Source organism: Amphiprion ocellaris, chromosome 8, assembly GCF_022539595.1.
Source record: "Amphiprion ocellaris isolate individual 3 ecotype Okinawa chromosome 8, ASM2253959v1, whole genome shotgun sequence".
NCBI lineage: Eukaryota > Metazoa > Chordata > Actinopteri > Pomacentridae > Amphiprion > Amphiprion ocellaris.
Genome location: NC_072773.1, coordinates 28,032,352 through 28,054,594, shown reverse-complemented (window position 1 = coordinate 28,054,594; position 22,243 = coordinate 28,032,352). Strand labels below are relative to the sequence as shown.

Below are 22,243 nucleotides of genomic sequence, written 5' to 3'. Positions count from 1 at the left end.
GACCAGGGAGAACTGTTAAACCTGTTCAAGGTTGTAGTTTTGCCATCATCAACTATCGACATGTTTGTTTATGGTTCATGGCAGCACAGTTGTTAAAGTAATAGTTCACAGGGCTGCAGATTCAATATATCCTCATTATTCTGCTCAATAATGTGATCATTATGTACAGTCACTGTTGGTCATAGTGGGTTGCGGAACATAAATATATGCTCACATTTGATCCATTTACACAGAACATTGTAGTTGTTTCAAATGTGTTGGTATTCCATAAATACTGATTATGGAAATGTATGATGAGGATTGTAATACAATTAGTGGATTAACTATGCAGCCCTACATTCCCTGGATTTTTGATACAGTGTTTTGGAAACCTGGATGATGTTGTTTTTTGTTTTTTTTGTTTTTTTACTGACATTTCAAGTCTTAATAGAATGTCTGGCCACTTGATTCAATGTTTTAATTTGTTAACAATAGTTCCCATCACCGATGCAGCTGTAGGATGAAAAAAGTCACGCTTTTAATTTAGTAGTTTTGAGAAGAATGTTTTAATTCCAACAGATTGTTTTGAGGTAAAAGATGTGTTTGCCATATTTGAATTAGAGAAGAAAGTCAGTATTATTGACCAACAGTGACCCAGTGTAAAGCATAAAAAAAAATCATGCCATCTAGTGTATTTTGCTGCACCACAAAGTCATGAGGAACCTTTTGTGTTTGAGTTTGGTCACAGCACCAGGCTGCTTCTTAGAAACCTGCGAGGATTTGATTTTCACTGCCGTAAAATCTAGTTAAATGTCCACTGCCCGTGAATTTATTTGTGATGAAATGTGCAAAAAAAAAAGACTAATGGATTACAGCTACTTTCATTCTACTCATAAGTTTTTCTAACCTGGCAATCGAGACGTCTCTTGAGGTTGATGTCTGTGCTCTTAGAAGTGCAGGAAGATGTCATTTCCTGTCTTTGTGGTGTGAGAACGTTTTTGAGAGAAACAAGCAGAGTCGAAGCTTGAAACTTGTGCTGTAGCTGCGTCTCGGTGGCTGATGGTTGGCCAAAGGTGGCTTTGCGCCTTCAGAGAGCCCGGCTCATGTGTAACCGACGGTGTTATCTTAACAGGTTTGTAAACCTGAAACAGTGTTTTCTCTGCTTGTATGTGACGACTATGATGTAAGCTCAATATTCTCGCTCAGTGTTGGACCGCTGAGACACAATTAAGCCATATGGTATGATTCAAGGTAAAGGCAGGGTCAGGTGTGAATACTTGAGGTCTCACAGAAAATCTTTAGAAACTCGTTGCATTTTCACCCCCGATATTAATTCCAAAGCTCCTCCGTATTACTTCTATATTTCCTGCAGTGGTCAATGGTTGGTCTTTGTGGAGAGCTCACCCTCCAGTGCTGCATTGCTCGTATTGCTGACCTGTCTACTGATGTCAATGTGCCTCCATCTGTGTACACATCACATTAAAGCCACATCTCTCACCTGCCCTGTGGGCATAAAGCACCTGCACAGCTCATGGTCCACCCACACAGGTGTTTTCATTTATTTTGACTGATCGCTTCTCAGCACTGTGTGAGCATGTATAGACCACGTTTGACTGATATGTCCCTGACTCTATTAGTGTTTTAAAGGGAGAAAGTATCCACCCACAGACCTGTAATGAGGTCTAATCAGCCAGAATAACTAAGAGCACCTGTGTGGGTGCATGGGGCCCTTAACTGAAATTTCTTTGTGCTTTTATTTTTTCTCCAATCTTGTCTGTTTTGTTAGTGACAGTCTCATTTACAATCGCCTTTCTGTAATGTGCCTAAACTATGGAGAGGAAAAGTATTCATTTTAATTTTGCCTTTCATATGAAACATATTCAAGCCTGAAAAGTAAATAAAATACTTACTACTTTATACAACTCTGTTCTATTTTCTTTTCCATCCATCCATCCATCCATTATCTATACACCGCTTATTCCTCACTAGGGTCGCGGGGGGTGCTGGAGCCTATCCCAGCTGACTCGGGCGAAGGCAGGGGACACCCTAGACAGGTCGCCAGTCTGTCGCAGGGCTACATATATAGACAAACAATCACTCACACATTCACACCTACGGGCAATTTAGAGTAATCAATTAACCTCAGCATATTTTTGGACTGTGGGAGGAAGCCGGAGTACCCGGAGAGAACCCACGCATGCACAGGGAGAACATGCAAACTCCATGCAGAAAGATCCCGGGAAAGCCGGGACGCGAACCAGGGATCTTCTCGCTGCAAGGCGAAAGTGCTAACCACTACGCCACTGTGCAGCCCTTATTTTCTTTTCCTTAAAATGTAATTCAGTGAGGAGCATTTAATTTATTATCAATGTAACTGCGGCACATGGAAATGATTTCAGTAACTTCAGGTACCGCACCACGGGAAACGAATAGTTGAGTTCCAGTCCAAGATGTATGAACAGCTGCCTGAGAGGTTGACTAAAGTGTTATAGAGTTAAAAATCTGTTAAATAAGAGATTAAATTTATGATTAGGACCTTAAACCCCTGTGCAATCAAGGCACCTGTTTTGTTAAACTTTGTAGATTAAACAATAAATCTAGCAGATAATCAGATAAATACACGAAAATGAAAATATTACAAGCCTTACTTCCCATGTGACCAAAGCATTGTCTTTTTTTGAGCAGAGAAAGGAACCTTGTTTACCCATATTATTTTTAAATTAATTTATAGAAGCATTTTTAAGGATTGTCTTTTTGAACAGATCTGATATTTACCATTAGTGAGCAGTGAGTTTTGAAAAAAAATGTAGAAACATGAATGTATATATATGCTGTGTTGCATAGCAAGACTACATATTGTTTGATACATTGATAGTTTATGTAAACAATTTGTAACAAAGTCCTCTTCACTGGGATTACATGAGCCTTGTATTTTCATATCTACTCCAAATTTAAAATTTATGCTATTAAACTACCACCTTCAGTTTTCATCATGGGGCCAAATGTCTTTGTTTGAGGGTCACATCCCTCTTATCTTTCCACTGCTGTGCACCATATGGGGGCACTGACTTAGGCCAATGATGCGCACTGCCACACATTTATTACATTCTGTTTATTCTGCAAATGCCATTTGTAAAAATTATACATCAAGCCTAAGTATGGAACTCTGGTAAAAGTTCACAGTTCTTTTACAATCAAAGTTATTGAATAAGAAAGTTCCATAGAAACAAATATACGTACAGTGATGTAAAGAAGCACTTGATGCTACAACACAAACCGCTTTCCGTACAGTCTAATATATTGTGTCGCTCTTTTGTTGTTTTCGACACAACAGGGTGCTTGCCCTCTTTGGATGAAACCATTCCAGATGTCTCCCCGTTCTGAACAACCTCATGATGCGTTTAAACAGACGGTATGTACAGATAAGAAATGAAAAGTGAGAACAAAGATGTTAAAAATCAACATCATGGTCTAATGAATGTCAGTGCTGCATTTTACATCCAGTGCTGTGAGCACTCTAGCTAGCACATTTAAAGTAAGCTGCAAGTACAAAGTTTGTGAGTACATGAGTGACAAAGAATTTGAAGACAATGGAAAAATAAGGTTCATGTGATTTATTCTAAGGCCGAGACAAGCACCCTGTAGCAAAGACCTGTGCAGTTTTTCGTACCCCAAAACAAACGTACAGTTTTCAACCGTCCGTCTGAGCGCTGGCTCAGCCGATCGCCGTCCAACCCCGAACCCAGAGGTCTCAAACTCCACCACACTTCTCCTTTTTTCTCCTCCTCTTCTGCCTCCGCATCAACCCTCCTCTTTTTTTCCTCTTCCTTTCTCCCATCACAGCAGGCAGCAAAACACCATCAGTCTCACCCCTCCTTTCCTCCCTCCACCTCCATTCCTGCACTTCAGTCTCTACTGGAACTTCCTTCTGAAGGGAAAATGGCGGACGGGAGAGTATTGGAGTGTGTGTGTGTTTAGCGGAGGGCTGGACAAAACGGGAGAAGACGGGAAGGTGGCGGGCAGATGGGGTGGGCAGGGAGAGTAAGTGGCTTTAGCGTTCGTCTCATGTAACGGGGGAGGTCATCCCTACTTCTAGGGGTGTGAGCGGGAAGCGGGGGGAGAGAGAGAGAGTGGGGTGGGTGGGGATGCTTTCAAGATCCGTTTCCATTCAGTGATCCTGTTACAAACGCGTCTGCCGTCTTTTAGTCAGATTCCCAGAACAAAGACCACCTGCGTTGAGAACTCCATCCTCACACAAAAGGCCCCTTCAATCGGTTCCTGCAGAAATTAAGCAAAAACAAAATAAATAAAAAATAGGATCTGTCACCCTGAAAACATTCGCAGCAAAACGTGTACGGTTATGTGCACACTGGTTTGAAAGAAATACCAGTCACAGCATGCCCCATTACTCCTTACTACAGTCATTCTGTGTTTTTATGTTCCACCTTAACACTTATGTGTCACCTGAGAGATAATTGTGAAAAATTATGATGGTGATTCAGCCCTGTTTATCACCTCTTCATACCCCGAAATTAAAAAAAAAAAAAAAAAAGTCTAATGAAACCAGTTATAGAGCCACAGTGATTAATGAACAAAGAAACTGAATGAACTGTTTTGGTAATATAATATTTTGTAGTTCCAGCTTCTCACATATGACAGTTTGCTGCTTTTTTTGTCACAAGTAACAGTAATTTGAATATCTTGAGGTTTGGGACTGCTAGCCGCAGATATATGATTATTATATTGTTTAAAGCGGTTTAAATGTCACAGCTTTCTTACCGTTTAACGCACTTAATGACTAATGAAGTCATCATTTTTGGCCACTGTTTCATGACTAACAATATTCCAGAATGAGGACTACCTTTAGTAGCATTCACAGTCTTGTCAGCGTTGACCTCCTCTGCTTCTGTTGCGACACCGCACACTGACTGCTCCATTTTCTCCTCCGTCCCGCCTCCTGGCTGTGGCTCCGGAGGGGAGGATCCTGTTGTTCGTTGCTCGGCTGCCACGCCTGCCGGTGCAACTGGTCTCGTTCCCGTCTTGTGAGCGGCGGCGGCAGTTTGTTCCATCCTGTGCAAAGGCGCCTTGGTAGAGAACCAATATCGCACCAAGTCTACGGTCAGACCAGTCGTATCAGCCAGCTCCTGCAACTGTGCATAAAGAATAGTCAAGAATAAAGATTATGGCGATTTTAAGTCCACATACAGCAATCCATGCTGATATTTTAGTATCTAAACCTTCTTGTAGTCATACAAAGTCTTATTATGGATGAAAATATTTAATTACACACATATATGCCTTTTCCTACACCTATTTACACTTTAAAACTGAAATTACTAAAGAACTGAGACTGAAAATTATTTTAGACTTCTACAGATTCTATTTTAAGTGTATAACCTGATTAGTATTCCCTTATCGTTTCTTCTCCTTAACTTAATGTTTAGATTTTTTCTGGTAAATTAACTAAACCACAAAGGTGGAGTTAACAAGTCACAGACAAGTAGATTTACTGACCTCACTGTTGTCCCTGATTGTACCAAAATGCAATTAAGAAGTGAAATTATATGTTTTTCTTTTAATGGTGTTGCTTTAGTCATTTGCATCTGAGCCACAAATATATCTTCTGGAATAACAACTCAAGTGGTTTTCAAGCAGTTAAGAAAATGCATCCCTCAGTTTTAAGAGACTTTCTGAGTATATTTTTGTCTACAAACATAAATGAACATAGACCTGTCGTATCTTCTGTCATAGCCGTGCAGATTAATTAATTGCTTCTCAGTCATTCTGTGTTCATGAACGACCCAAAACTGTGGATACGCTGTCTGTTGTCATCTCTACCTGTGTCTCTTCTAGCCTGCCGTGGAGGTTGAGGTGAGCCTGGAGGATCTCCATGCCGTCCTCCTGCAGGTCCTCCTCCAGAGCCGTGTTCTGGTACGACTCCAGCCACTTCAGCTGGCCGTTCTTCTGCACATAACGACAGTCCCCAAACCAGCGCACCACTTCAGGTCTGGGCAGCCCAGTAGCTGAGATCAGTTCATCGTACTGAGTAGCGCTGGGCCACTGAGTTCTGGAGTAGACTTGTTTGAGAAGGTGTAGCTGGTCCGCTGTCTTCTTGCCTCGGATGGCTGTGGGTTTGGGGGAGTGGGACGGTTTGGGTGTTGGAGTGGAGGACTGGGATGGTTTGTGGGTGGAGGATGAAGTGGAGCCCGGGGAGGATGCGGGTGTGTTGCCGGACTGAGGCGGAACTGACGGGCTATCCGACCCTTCAGCCTCCGCTTTGCCGTTGGCTTCTGTCACCTTCAGCATCTTCAGATTAATTTTAATTGGGTTGACTTTCAGTTCTCCTGAACCGTCGTCTCTCTGTCTCTCTTCTCCATCAACCTCCATCTCCTCCTCCTCCTCTCTCAGCGCCCGCTCTGCCTCCTCTTTCTTTTTCTCCGCGGCCACTTTCTTCCTCTTCTCAGCGAACCAGCCATGGATCTCCCTTCTGGTCATCTTGGTCTCAGATCGCAGCCTGTCCACCTCCTCTCCTGCCGGGTCAGGGTTCTGGGCAAAGCTGGACTCTAGCGCCTTAACCTGAACATAACAGATGTACGGACATGGTCAACATCCTTGACAAATTTAGTACAACTAAAAAGATACTTGATTATTAAAGACATAAACATTTACTGTCTCAACACATAAGATATTTAAAGACATCATCTTTGTGTCCAGAAAACTATGACTTCTTTTCATAATTTTCATGTGTTTTACAAAGAATTTAATAGTAACAATAAAGTCCACATTTTGTCCCTCTAACAGTGCAAGTTAACAAAAAGACCAAAATCAATGGAACAGAACCAGCGATATTATCTATTTTGTTCCAATTTGTCTGCAGGTCACACGGACATTTAGGTGTGTTATGCCAGCAGTTAATTTAGCTGAACTTACACCACCCAAACAACTTTGCAAAAGCAACTTTTGTGGCTCCCTCCAGAGCCACAAAATCCTTATTGCAACTTCTTACATATATGAAGCAGTACTCCTCAACATGTGTAAGCAGATTTCAATGAGTAAATCAGTGGGGTTCTCCTCAAATCAGTAGCCCTGGAATCAGGTAATCAAATGGAAAACACCAACCTAAACACATATTCAGCTTATTACACAAAAATGGTTGAATCTCACCTGGTGGGGTTCTCTCTCCTTGTAACGAATGGCTGTGAAATCAGGAGAAGGTGGTCTTGGGAGTCGGCGGGAAGGTGTGGGGGAAGTGGGAGTCGGTGGAGCACTTGGGCTCAAGGGAGCAGAGCTGTGCTGTGGCGTTTTGGCTCCAGAGTTGCTGTTATTTTCGGACAAATCCACTGGGTTGGCACTGCCGGTGGTGCTGCCTCCTGGCGTACTTGATGTGCTCCCTGTTCCAGATGCAGCGCCAGGTTTAGTCTGTCCCCCTGTGCTGGAGCGGCCGCCTTTCAGGTTACGAAAGTGGTACCGTCGGTCACTGAACCATTTGCGAACTTCTCGCACTGTGAGCCCAGTCAGAGCAATGAGGCGGTCCACTTCGTCCTGGTCAGGAAACTGACTCAGCTGAAAACTGTCTTTCAGGGCACTGAGCTGTTCCTGAGACTTCTTGCTTTTAAAAAAGCTGGGGTCCAGGAAGGCATTAACAGGCGTCCTGGAGCCGGATGTGCTGCTTTGAGGAGCTGCAGGAGAAGGCGAAGAAGATTTGGAGGCAGGGGAAGAAGCCTCCTCCATTTTGATGGGTGGCGAGTCGATGGCAGAAGGATCAACATCATCTGAACTTGTGCTAGTTGTGCTATTTTTGTTGCTGCTACTGTTAGTATCTTTGTTCTTCTTTCCGTCGTTGCCCGTTTTGCTGTTGCTGTTACTAGATTTGCTGTCTGTGGCTTTTTTGTCACTCTGTACGATGCTGGTGCTGCTGGCTTTGCTGATATCAGTGTTCTTAGTATTGACATGGCTGGTAACATTACTATTGCTCTTATCACTGGAGTTGGCATTCGTGTTGCTGTGTTTGCCATTGACACTGCTCACCTTTGTATTACTATGATTACTGTTTCCTAGACTAAGGTTGATGACACTTGCTTGACTGCTACTGATAATACTGCTCGTGCTTCCGCCCCCACTCCTACTACTGTTACTGCTGCTTATGATGTTACTACCTGTACTGCTGCTGCCCACTGTCCCCACCACCATGCTGACGCCTTTGTCCGCCACCAAGGCAGCAGCAGGTCGGGCCTGCATCATGGGTCGGGCTGCTGCTTGGGGCTTTGGTGTGACAGCCAGGGCCACAGGAGCGCTGCTAACCTGGATACCATTTGCCATTACAGGCTGTGTGACAATTACCCCTCCTTGGCTGACAAGAGATCCCTGCAGAATGTGAGGGATCCCTGTGGCCCCCAGTGAGGCAGGCAGGACTGTGATTGTGTGTTGGGCCGGGCTGTGGTGACTCTGGTTCTGCGAGCTGGAGGGCGCTGTCTGAATGATGGTGTTGAACATCTTCCTCCTGGCTTCCTCGATCTCCTCGGGAGACCAGCTGATGCCTTGCTTTAGTCTCTGAGCTGTGAACCAGATCTTGATCTGTTCTTCGGGAAACTTCGTGACCACAGTCAGGTAGCAGAGCTCAGCCTTTGTGGGGTACGGGAACTTACTGAAGGAGGTCTTCAGGAAGGAGGAGGAGTCCATGGAGGCACTGTAGGTAGGGATGCTGCTCAAAGGAATCATTACCTGCAGGGAAAAAATGTGAAAATCAGTGACACTCATTACATTACTTAATATCCAACATAACTTTCACAATACTGGGACATTGAAAAACAACAGATACCTTGGGGAGATTTTTTGAAGATGAATTTGATGAAGAGGAAGAAACATTTGAGGAGGCTGTGATTGGTGCAGAATGGTGAAGGCTCCTGTTTTGAACGACTGAAACAACCTAAAGAAATACACAAAAAACACATTACAGAACCTAAATTTATGTGATTTAAGTCAAAACAGACTATTATAAGACATATACAGTAAAAACTAACATGTACCTGTGTGATGGGCGTCTTCAGCATCGGTAATGCTCCTGAGCCATTGACTATCTGGATCGCTGATGGCAGCGTAACCTTGGTCGTTCCATTGTGGACAATTGTAGGGACATGAGTGACTGTTACTGCAGCAGTTTCTTTTCTTTCAGTCTCTCTAGATGCAGAGCTGGAGTTTGGGTCTGAGGAAGGCTCATCGGAGACAGGGTGAGACACCACAATCCGTTTAGGCTCAGATTTCCCCTTCAGCATCCTCATGATTGGCGTTTTGGTGATGGAAATTTCACTATCCTTCCCAGAGTCTGCCCCTGTCACCAGACTCTGCTCTACCACCAGCCTTCTGTCCTTCTTCCTCAGCTGCAGACTGGTGTTCAACGTGCTGGGGTGAACTCTGGCATTGTGCAGGGCCAGCCCCTCAAACTTTGGTGCTGAAACCCCACAGCTCACGCAAAAGAAGCTGGGGTCTGCACGGAAGTCTGGGTGACCGGTGTAGACGTGATCCAAGAACAAGTTAAGGTCATGGGTTTCAAAGTTACAAGGCTTACAGGTATAAGTACCAATGCCATCTTTGACAGCATCCCCCGCCTCTGATTTAGACGACTCTCCAGGATCCAGAGGGCTCTGTCTATCCCCACCAGAAATCCTGGATTGATGGAGGAGAACCGGAGAGTCCCGTTCCACTTCTTCAGGGGGACGGAAAATCTTGCTGGGGATCATACAAGGAGTCGTAGACTTCCTCTTGCTGGCCATGGTGTGACCACAGGGTGGGGAGGGTCGGTCAAATGGCTGAGAGCGGGGTGTCGGAGAGAATATGGGTTTCTCGTTGACTATAGACCAGGCATGGGGGAAGGACGAAGGCGGGACTTGTCCATAGGTCCTCGTGTGGTTCTCACTGCAGTATTTAGGGAAATCCTGGAAATAAGAGAGTAAAACATGCGTTAGTTCATTAATAACCATCTAATGGGATACACCTGTACTGAACATTCATATAGTGGCACACGATTGTAAACCTTAAGTAGAAATGATGGAGGAGTTGGGATGTCTTACTAAACGCAGTACAAGCCAGTTTCCTCTCAGCTGGACAAAAAGCACACGTTAATATTTCCAGGTAGAGTCTCAACAGCACATGTAGTGATGAGACCTTGTGAAAAGACTCAGCTGAAACCCTGAAAGTCCAGAGGTGCTGGCAAATATTGAATTTAAAAAAAAAAATCAAGGCCTCTCCTCAACTCCCCAGCCCCATGAAACTCAAGGCTATCTCTTTTATGAGGGCATTAAAACGAGCTCAGCCTGCTTCTTCACTATGGCTTTTTGGGAGCACTCCTGTCCTACCCCCCTTCTTCCCCTTCCCCCACACAACTCTGTCTCACTTCCCCTCTTTCAGACACACCCCCACAGAGAAAGCACATTCTGTATTTCTTTAATCCACTGCCTCTGTGGCTTCAAATACCCACTTGCGAATGTGTTGCTTAAGACAGAGTGTACTTGATAATTGGGCAAGTGGGTGGTTCAACAGATGTTCCCTGGTAAAGATGGAGCGGCAGTACAGATCGAAACACACCCGTATGAGAACGCAGATTTTAAAAAATTTTCACTACACTTATAGATTCCGTGTCTCTGTGCAAAATGGCGAAGCTTCCTGTGGAGGAGTTTTTCCCTCCTCCCCTCCTTCCTTCGAACACAGAAGTGGTGATGCAGCGTTGGAGGACAGCTCTAGGGCAATTACTCTCCCAGTCACTCTGCCTCGACATGACACCTCACGCACAGACCAGCAAAAGCTCACCAAAGTTCGACGGCTGAACATGGTGCGACTGGAACACCCGAAAATCCCAAGAAGTTCAACACATCCCTATGCAAAGATACTTTACAAACAAACCCAAAACAGATTCCCCTCTGCTGGTAGACGGTCCTTTTTTTGTCAGATTGTACCCTTCCTATATACAAACAGAGCAGCTCCAGCCACACAGTAAGCTCATATTGGGCGTGGGGGTAGTTTCAGTCTACACATACCTTCACAAGGCTGTTGCAGCAGCCATCATGACTCTAAGGTGAGCAGCCAACTCAGAGTCAGAGCATTCATGCAATAAATCTACCTTTCTCTAATCAAATACAACTGGAAAATGCTCTCTTTCTCTTGTACCCACAAACACATACGTGAAACCTTGGTTTGCCACACAGAGGTCATGGTACATTAGCTCAAAGCCCAGTTAACCCTCACAGGACCGCTGTTTGACAGATGCCCTTTCACACACTAACTGAGCAAAGGTATAAAGACTTCACCTTCCAGCATTTGGAAGCTGCCATCAGTCCCCGTTTGGATCCACAAAACAGAAAAAGAGACGTGTTACCCTCTGTGTGGGTCTGAGTGTGAGGGGTTAACAGGCAAATGAAGTTTGCTACTGTGGAGGGAACGTGATGCCCCTTATTCCCACTTGCACCCTCCCAGAGAGAGTAACTGCCCTTGGCGTGGGTTGTTGTGCACCCCTCCTACTCCCTTGCCATTCAGTTCTGCATCAGGGGGCACCACTTTGCCAAGGCAGGCTGGTCACATGACCAACACAAAGGCTTATGGGTGGGCAGTCTCAGCCATCCATCACGTGGTCGTGTTGGGTGTGGGTGGCAGGCGAGAGGAGAGAAGAGGGAGAGCGAATGGGAGAGGATAGTGGGGGATGGGCAGCCGGTTTGGGGTGAGGAGGCAAGGGAAGGAGGGGTGTTAACTATCGTGGAGGAAGCACTGAGGTGTTTCAGTGAGGAATTTTCCTTCCTGATACCCCCCTCCGACGAGCCTGCCCAACCCAGCCTACCCCCACGCTTCGAAGCCTCCTTCTTGCTCCAAACTACAATCACATAGACTTTCCCTCCCTCCCTCCCTCCCTCCATCCATCCCTCTCTTCCTCCCTCCTCCTCCTCACTGCACTGCAAAGCCTGGAATGTTCAGCCAGTGGACACAACCTGGAGTTCAGCTTCACTGTCTGTCTGTGCACACACATGCATTCGAGTGGCTCGTGCACAGTAATTACTAAAACTATAAGCACACAATGCCTCCCTAAGTATAAAATCCTATTTGCACATATTAAAAAGTGTTAAGACTGACTGGCAGTGCTTTAATAACTTCACATATCCCACTGCTGGCATTTCAGAAAAAATCAAAAGCCATAACTGTGTGAACACAACAGCAGAAAAACACCAGCAAGTCAGGAGCAACCAGCAGAGGCCTCACACAGGTGAAGACTGCAACAATACAAGCAGAGCTATTATCGGCGAGCCCAAATGTGCAGCTCATGTCTCAGCAATGCCCGACTCAGACGGGTTCTGTTGACTCACTGCCGCGAGTGCATCGGCCGATAACTTTAATTTGAACGTTGCACATACATTGACTGACCATGTGGCGACGGCGGGTTTGTGTCTGTTATGTGTGTCAGCATTTGCATGTGTGGGTTTCCTGCAAGCTTGAGACTGGAGAGGAGGGAGGTGGGGTGGGCGGGGGCGCATGTGTGCTCGCGTTTGCGTTTGTATGTGTGTGTGTGTGTGTGTGTGTGTGTGTGTGTGTGTGTGTGGCGTGCGGGGGTGGCTGCCTGCATGCTTGTATGTGAGGCTTGTTTACTGATGTAGTCAGGCTGCCATTTTCCTGTGCGCGAGAGTCAGAGATCTCACCGTGACACACAAAGACAATGTTGCTGACCTCTCGGTTCATAACTTATATTACCTACGCCTCATCAGTGGCTCAGCACTGCATGACCTCCTTTCATCCCCTGGCCTGACTCTTGTCTGGGCCTGGGCTATATCCTCTGAGTACAGGCCAATAATAGCACGCTCTCTCTCTCTCTCTCACACACACACACACACACACACACACACACACATGCACAACAAAGCCGGCAGCTTCTTAGGAAAACTGCAAGCTAGCTAAGCTACTCATCTCATCACCAGGTGTAACGTTCATATTAGAGTGTGAAACAAACATTCAGAATTGGTGTACAACAAGCAGCCCATTCCTGTTTTTTTTTTTGCTTCCCAACTCGTCTTCTTTTTCCTCCCTCTTCTTTCTCTTCACCCTCTCACCCCCTCCCTCTCCAACCATCTCTGCACACTTTGCTTCCCCTCCCTCCCTCCCTCCCTCCTTCCCACCGTTCCTCCCTCTCGGAACAAGTTTGGCCCAGGGAGACAGGTCGGCAGCGCCACTGGTGTGTTACTGTCCCCATGGCAACCACCTCCTACCCCCTCTCACTCGCTCTCCCACCAGCTCATTTCTCTCAAGCACACACATGTGGGTAAACATGGACTCACATGGTTACTCAGACCTACACACTCGTACACATCTCCTATGCCACCCGGTCCTCAGCTCTAGCGGGGCTTGTTTGTTCCACACACCCCTGTGAGTGGTATTTGGAGAGTCCCTGCCCTGCTCCTATTTCAGTGCCTCCCTCACGCGGTGTTGATGTCTCTCTGTTAGGTGTGGTCGCCGTCGCCAAGGCACGCTATTGGCCAGGCCTGATGCCGTCTCTTCCTGTTAACTCAGTGCTGAGTGTCCGTCCAGACATCTGCCTGGGTGACTGCCCTGTTCCGTCACCCCCCCACCCTCCACGCTCTCTCTGTGGCTCTTGTGTTTGGCCTGCAGGGGCCTAAGTCATGCAGGGCTCCTGTATTCACAGTAGGTAATGCAGGCATGGATACATAAACAGGCCCCATGTCTTGGCAGATGCCTATATTCAAGCTAACTGTCAAATGTGCACTTTACCAACACAAACCCTTTCCTGTCTATGAGCGTCTGCGTACCTAAACACAAACCCTTCCCCATATTTTCAAAACAAAAATGCCTTGCTGGTTGCTTACTCCCATCTTAAACAGACATACTTCCATGTAACCTTCTCCAGTCAATCACCTCCAGGGTTTCACTCACTACCGCTATAAGTGCTCACACGTTCTGTTTGTCTAAACGTCCCTCCACGGCTGTTTTAGTTTTTACACAATGCTGGCAACAATAAGAAAACCTCAATGACGGTGCTCCTACTGTGTCGTTCCACCTCATCCTGAGTCCCACTTGGGCTGCTCTCAGGTCAGGGAACGGATGGCTGTGTGGGCTGCAAATGGCTGCATTGCTGTGGCCACTGCCAGTGCATGCGTTAAAACTGGGTTGCTGAGAGAGGGGAGGGAGAGAAAAATGGCGGAGCACCATGCTCTGTGCTGTCCAACCTAAAATGGCTGACATCACAAGCTGTTAACCAGCCAAGCAGAGCAAGAGGCTGCTAGCGCTGCTGACCCAAACCTGGTCGCTGTGGACGTGCGAGTGGGTCGCGCTGCTCTTCCCCCAAGATTGTGAAAAAGGCTCTTGAGCAGCAGCTGGCTCTGTTTTTGTGGTCATACTTGGTGTGGATCTGCAAGCAAATTGTCATTTTCATGGGTCAGTACAGAGAGGTGAGAAACACTCACAGATGAAAAGTCATTACTGAGAGACTGCAAAGAACTGCTCTGATTTGTGAAGTCGTCAGAGTGTCAATAGATGAGCTTAAAATGGAAGCGATTAAAGCAAAAACACAGTGACTCTTAAGTGGGGACGTGAGCAAAAAAGTGCAAGGCCAAAATGTGATTTTAGTAAGTGATTGCTGATTAACCCTCACACACAAAGCAGCTCAACCTGTGTCAGCTGCAAACCTAAAACAGAAGAGGAGAAGAAAAGGCTTGGAGGTGGAGATGGTGGGAGAGAGACATGGAGAGAGGGGGTGGTGGGGGGACTATTCAGTGAGATGTGCAGCCACAGAAACACAATGAAACACAGTGAGACGAGGCATCCCATCAGCAACAGTAACAATACTGTACATCGTTTCATCCGTGATTGGAAATTCCTCATATCTCATTCAGTGACTCTGTATTGTTATTCACCATGTGATCGTGTGCAGCAGTAGTGTGAAAACTGGCTTGTTGTACGAGGAAAAGTTGCACCGTGGGTGATAAACAGACAGCTGGATTAAGCTGTGCGTCTATGCCTGGGACTCACGTGGACATCACACACAAATTAGCTGTCTGGGAAAGCTTTGCTCTAATCCCTGGAGTCACACACACTCATGACAACACTGACATGATAAATAACCAAGGCAACAGCTTGCAAACTCAGAACCGGCTGTTAGGGAACATACAATAAACCATGAACTATAAGATGAAGTGTGTAAACTAGTATGTGGACACCTGATGAAAAAATACACAAGGCTTTCAATCTACGAAACAGCATGATTAGCTGTGAGTGTTTGGGAGGACAAAGTGATTTCTAACTTCTTCATTCAAGCACAGATTGAAGAAATGGACACATTCTGGCGACTCCTTGGGTGAAAAATGCACAGGTCTGGCTTTAACGTGAACTGACAGCACGTAACTGCGGCTGATGTGAATTAACATCGTCTGGAAACGTGACCAATTAGCGGTATTGGGTGAAACTGCTCAGATATAAAGTGGCTGCACTGTAGCGTTGGTCCCAGCGCGCAGCAGCGTCAAACATTTCCGAAAATGATGCGTGTTCATCTTCCGCTCAACTTAGGCGGAGTGAGCCCCAACTTAATGGGCTCGTCGGCGTTATAGGTTTGGAACAGCGGAACCAATTCGGAGCGGAGGAAAAAGGCAAGCCCCCCAGCCCATAAAAACTACTCTCCCTCACCTTCTCTCTCTCTCTTTCTCTCTCTCTCTCACCCCCCCGTCGGCTGTCGCCATTTTAAGCAGGCGACATGCAGCTGGCCAGCACCGCTGAGCCAAAGCGCAGCCCGCAAAGGTAAGCCTCCACGATAGCTCGCACAAGTTTGGGAAAGGTGAAGCACTTGTACAAATGTGTATCAAAAAAACTACACTCACCTCTCTCGGTCGGAGCTCAGTCTATGCAGCGCAGGTATGGCAAAGTTTACATTGATACGGGCTCAGTGGAGCCAGACACGGACCGGAGGTTCGGGCTCCACTGATGGTAACTTCTAGGTGTCCGACCCGTCCGTCCATCGGCCGCTGAGCAACGTGACACTGGAACCGAGCCGGTCCCTGCAACGGCCCCCCTGCTTTTGCGCTTGTTTATTTCGAGTGGCTCTCGGTGTTAAAGCAGGCAGCGGAGGGGAGGAAAATACGACCGACGTGCCGAGGGAAGAGACGGACACGTGATGCAGACGTCACTGACGGTGGAGTTGGCGTGAGAGCTCGAGCTCCGCCGCGCAGAGAGCAGCAGTGAGTCAGACATCCCGTCCGACTAAGACCCGGCAGCACCGGGGAGGTCCTGCTCAAGTTTATGAACGGGACAAAAAAAAAACGTCCCCGTTAACTGATGATGCAGCTCACACCTGTCCCCCCCCCTCCCCAGGTAACCTCTCTTAAAGAGATAGTACAGTCAGCCTGCAGCAGCCCTCCAGTTCTCACTAGTTCTGCTGCACCCAAAGACCCCCAAACTATGCAAACAAAGCCTTAGGCTCAACAAGAAAAATAAAGAAATAAAATTAAATCAGTGCAACAGTTTGTATCAGTCATTTTTGAATAATTACACCTTCTGACTTCTTTATGTAATATCAGTTTTATACTATTGTAATATTTTTTTATAGTTTCATGTGCGATATTGCATTTTCAGGTGCAATATTTTTACTTCATGTACACTGTTTCATATTTAGGTGCAATATATCATTTTTAATGTGCAATATTTAATTTTTAGGTGCAACGTGTCATAATGTGCAATATTTCAAATACATATACAATATTTTATTATTATGTACCATGTTTAGAATTTGTGTGCAATATTTTCTTATCAAGCAGTATTTGATTTCCATGTTCAATATTTTATTGTCATGCAAAATACTTCGAATTTGTGTGCAGTATTTTATTTATAATGTGCAATATTTCATTTTCCTGGTAAATATTTCATATTTATGCAAATTGTTGCAGTTAAACATGCAATGTTTCATATTTACATGCAATATATCATTATAATGTGCAATATTTCACATTTAGGTGTAATGTTTTATATTTAGGTACAATATTTTGATTTCAGCTGCAATATTTCAGTTTCAGGTATGTCCTCACCTTGGGTCTTAGATGGGAAAGGACCAGTCTCTCAAGTGTCTTCATGATGTGAGAAGTGAGGGCTACAGGTCTGTAGTCACAGGAGTCAGTAGGATGTTTCCTCCTGGGGACAGGGACGATGCAGGATGATTTCCACAGTGTGGGGATCTTCTCCCGATTCAAGCTGGGGTTGAACAGGTATGTGAGGATGTCACACAGCTGAGCTTGGCAGGTCTTCAGCAGTCTGGGGCTGATACCATCAGGACCAGCTGCTTTGCCCCGTTTCAGCCTGTCCAGTTCCCTTTTCACCTGAAATGGCTGGATTGTTAAGGATGAGATGGTGGACGAGCTGGGGGAAGGGAAATGAGACTGAGTCAGAGAGGGAGGAGTGATGGTCCCTGATTTATGCACAATATTGCATTTAAACATGCAATGTTTCAAATTCATGTGCAGTGTTTCATATTTAGGTACAATATTTCATTTTCATGTGCAATAGTTCTTATTTATGCATTTTCAGGTTCAATGTTTGAAATTTGAAATTCAAGGTGCAGCATATTATAAATGTGTCATTATCAGAGTTGTGGAACTTATAGGGCCAATTTCACATTCAGGTGCTATATTTCTGTTTCATATGCAATATTTCAGTATCATGTGTAATATGTCAACGTATTGCGTCCGTTTCACATTCAGGTGCAATATTTCAAATTACATGGGCAATATTTTAGTTTCATGTGCAATATTTTATTATCATACAAAATATTTCAAATTTGTGTGCAGTATTTTATTTATTATTTGCAATGTTTCATTTTCTTGTGCAGTTTTTCATATTTATGTACAATATTGTATTTAAACATACATTGTTTCAAGTTCATGTGCGATATCTCATATTTAGGTGCAATATATCATTATCATGCACAATATTTCATATATAATGTGCAATATTTCATATCCAGGTGCCATATTTAATGTGCCATACTTCATTTTCAGGTGTAATGTTTAAATTCAGTGTGCAGCATTTTATATTTAGGTGTAATTGTGTTATCATGCACAATGTTTCAAATTTGTGTGCAGTATTTCCTTATCATATGCAATATTACATTTTCTACAATTCTACAATTTCATTTATCAGACGCTTTTATCCAAAGCGATGTACATCTGAGAGTAGATACAACACAAGAAAGGATCTAGTCAGGAGAAAACAACCTGGAGAAGTGCCATAAAACAATGTGAAATGTTTCATATTTATGTGCAATGTTGCACTTAAACATGAACTGCTTCAATTTCCTGTACAATATTTCACATTTAGGGGCAACATGTTGTTGTAATTTGCAGTATTTTATATTTAATGTGCAATATTTTATTTTCAGGTGCAATGTTTAAACTCAATATGCAACATGTTATATTTAGGTGTAAATGTGTCATTACCATGTGCCGTTTTTTTTATTTATTTATAGGGCCAATTTCACATTCAGGTGCAAAATTTCAATTACAGATATTTCAATATTTCATTTTCATGCGCAATGCGTCATTTTAATGTGCAAAATTTACTTTCATGTGCATGTTTTTAATTTAATGTGCACTATTCCATTTTCAGATATAGTATCTCATTAAAAATAATTGTGAGCAACATCTGGCACAAGATTATCTTTTGGGATGAGTAAAGCCAATTAAAATGCATTTTGCATTTTGAACTTTTCTTGGATGTTTGAGTTTCACTATACATATATATATATGTGTTTCAAAAAGTTCTGCGGAAAATGAATTTTTTTTCTGTGCTCACCTAAACCTGCGTGAGTTTGATATGAAGAAAAAAGTGGGCTGTATTACACATGCATTGAGGTGAACCCTTCAGTTATGTAACTGATATCTAAAATTGAAATTTAATTTAAATTAAAACTCCTTGTATTTTTAGTCTAGATTTTAGCATGAATGCTGTTAATGGTTTTCATCCAAGCAATTGTACTTCTTTTTTTTTTTTTTTTTTGAAAAGCTCAGCAGACATAAATACAGACACTTTCTTATTCCAAGAAAAGTATTTTAAGTACAAGCAGCAAGAGCATACATGGTTCCTTTTTTGCCACTTCTGATTATTATAGTAAGATCATAGCAGATGATGCTCGCCACATGGAAACAGGGTCACTGTAACTTACAGCTAAGAATGTTCTAAGGGTCTTATTGATTTTACATTAAGCTGTGTTTGTTATGCATGTGTGCAATTAGACTCAAATGAATGATGATGACACATACTCCACATCTTTCTGAATGAGTCATTGCTCAGTGGGTCAACTTTAAGACTCAGAAGAGAAACTGAATCTCACATGCCTTCAGGGGCTGAAACAAATGTATTTATAACTGATTTCATGGCATATTTGACCTTGTAATAAAAGTAAATACGTACAGATAGAAAGGGAGGGATATATATGAAAAAAAATCTGAATTTATTCTGAAGTCAGATATTCTCTGTTGCTCCTCATGAGGTTTATTCTATTTTATAGCAATAAACAGAAGATACTTTGTCCATCATAATTTAATAAGATTCAGTATTAGTTTTGTTTCCTCGTGTTTGAAGATGTTACAAACTTCTATGGGAGCAACTGTCTTTGAGCATTTTAATCACACAATAATCTTCAAGGTGTTCTCTTCCTTATCATATCTGATTACTGACATGTCAATCATTCTGTCAATCATTATTAAGTGGTTTTAGCCTGAGGCTGTATTAGAGCCACTAGCGAGTCATTCTAATCAATTATTTGCCCAATTACCCCTTTTACACTGGTTAATTAAGTAATGAAGCGAGTCAGTTAAGGTTAAACAATCATGATTATCTCCAATCAGAGTGTGTGTCAGTGGAAGATGACACTAAATATGATGGAGTAAATACTGAGCAGCTCATAAATGAAGCCCTCTGCTGGACACAAATGAAGACGACAGAAAAATTGGTCCAAGAGAGCTTCAAGTCTTAATGCAAATATACATATATAAAGTAAGCCAGCATCCATGAAGGGTCAGTAACACAAACAGACATATGATTTACTGTAATTATTTAACATTTCATAGAATGAAAAGCCTGCAGTTTGATGTTGTTTATTAAAAAAGAACAACAACATATATCAGATTTAACCAGTGCAGCGATACATGCCAAATATAAAGTCTATTCAAAATGAGCCACTTGATGATAATTTTTAAAGAAGCAGAGCGAAAATAAGATAAGAGCTAGATTTAAAAAAAAACATAGTAAAGAAGAAAGACAAAAAGTACAAAAGTAGAATAAACATAATAATAAAGATAATAATAATGACTATGTACACCTTTTACATGTAAAGATATGACACGATGGATTGCACCCAAACTGCAGGACACACATGGTTAGAATTTCACTTATAAAGTTATAAAGATAATAATATTACATTATATTTTTGCAGTTGAAAAGATATGAAGAGAGAATCTGTGCTATATGGTGATATGTTTATGTGTTGTGTAAATATTATGTATACATGATGCTATGAATATATTATTTTTACTATTATTTCATTACATTTTTCTTCTGTTTGTCTTTTGCTTTTTGTTTTCTCATAGTTAATTATATTACTTCAGCCATCTATTAATTTTCATTCACTTATCAGCATATATCAACTTTCCAAATTGAACTCTTTGCCTACCAGCTCAGCTCACTCCTCACCAGTACACCAACAATGCCATGGCTGCATCATGCTGAAGGTGCACCAGCCCATCTGCCGATCTGTGATGTCCATGTGTGATCCATTTCCCATCACTCTTGACTCTGTGCCAGGAACACAACATCCACTTTGGTTGTTCTAGGACTGGATGGCATCCCAGGACCCAGGATTAAACTTTCCTGTGACGGCTAAGCAGTGTGATGCTCTGATAACGGGAGCACACTCTCTGATCCCCCTATTCTGAACACTACCTTGGTCTACAACTCCACAGGCACTGTCCTGGACCCCCATGCAACACTGAAGAGATGTGTCAGCCAAGACAGCCCAACAGTGTTTAGAGCCTTCAGCATCTCAAGGTGAATCTTAGTGACACCCGTTGCCTTACCACTGAGGAACTTCTTGTTTCCTCCAAATCTTCACGCTCTGCCTCCATCCATGTCCCCAACTTCTCTTTGGAATCCATCCATCCATCCATCCATCCATCCATCCATCCATCCATCCATCCATCCATCCATCCATCACTGAAGGGCTGGAACCTATTCCAGCTGACTTCGGGTGAAGGCAAGTTAACCCTGTACAGGCCACCAGTCCATCAGAGGACCACATAGAGAGTTTAGAATCACCAATTAATCTGAGTATGTCTTTGGAGTGTATGAGGAAACCTCCCTTGGGATGTATGAGAAATTCTTCCAAAGCTGCTATTGAAGACCTCACAGATATGACCCACCACAAGACATTCTTAGTTCACCCTCATTATATGGTCTGTCTGGCAGCCTTTACCACCACCTCATCCAGCTTACCACCTGGTGGTGATCTGTTGGCAGTTTTGCTCCCCCTTTTTACCCAAGTGTCCAAGACATACAAAATTTTGCTCTACATGGTGGTAGCTGGACTGTTTCTAGCTGGCACCACTCCACCTCCCACACCAGATCTGCTGCCTTCCCCACCAGAGAGGTGATGTTCCATGTCCTTAGAATGGCTCAGCATACCAAGGTGCCCATTTCTGCTTGCTTCCTGGCTTGCAATGCACCTGATCCTAATCTTACTCACTGGATGTAGACTGCAGATATAAGTCAACCAATGGCTGCACATTTCATAAAGCTTTCTCCTCGCCATCTGCTGTCAATTTTCTCTTTTTACCACTTTCAATGGGAAACAACCTCCAGGCTAGCAAGCTACCACACTGAAAATTTAGAGTTTTGCTGTTGTGCAGTAAGGCAGCCCAATTTAGCCACAGACCTTGCCTCCATGTATGCAAATGTTCCACCAAAACATTTCCCCTGTTACTATTTCAAAGGAACAGCAAAGCCACATCCTCTACTTACCTCCACCCAATATGATTGTAATTGACGTAGAGAAATACAAACGAGCCAGAGCATTTTGTGCAGAATGTTAATGAAATGCAGCCTGACTGTTGTGTTCTACAGAATAGCCTGGCTGAGCAGGACTAACCTGACCCCAACACCCATGCCTGCAGCTGGTGGGCCCACTGAGGTCATATTGCTTCATTTTTCATTCATTTTCTTCCGTTGCAGGGGACTGTCCCTTGAT

General features: G+C 43.8%; 1 protein-coding gene across 2 annotated transcripts; it reads right to left on the bottom strand.

The window, feature by feature from the left end:
- Nucleotides 1-3,074: 3,074 nt before the first annotated feature.
- Nucleotides 3,075-16,199, bottom strand: zhx3b (zinc fingers and homeoboxes 3b). 2 transcript variants are annotated; one of them, XM_023281892.3, is made up of 7 exons: nucleotides 15,837-16,199; nucleotides 9,006-9,911; nucleotides 8,798-8,905; nucleotides 7,144-8,700; nucleotides 5,818-6,555; nucleotides 4,841-5,129; nucleotides 3,075-4,257 (listed from the first exon to the last, which is right to left on the bottom strand). In XM_023281892.3, exons 2-7 carry the CDS (start codon nucleotides 9,747-9,749, stop codon nucleotides 4,247-4,249), a joined length of 3,447 nt encoding a protein of 1,148 aa, XP_023137660.1. In that variant the 5' UTR covers nucleotides 9,750-9,911; nucleotides 15,837-16,199; the 3' UTR covers nucleotides 3,075-4,246. The 2 variants fall into 2 exon arrangements, with proteins under 2 accessions (XP_023137660.1, XP_035809483.2); XM_035953590.2 differs by lacking the exon at nucleotides 15,837-16,199 and adding an exon at nucleotides 14,266-14,376.
- Nucleotides 16,200-22,243: the final 6,044 nt, after the last annotated feature.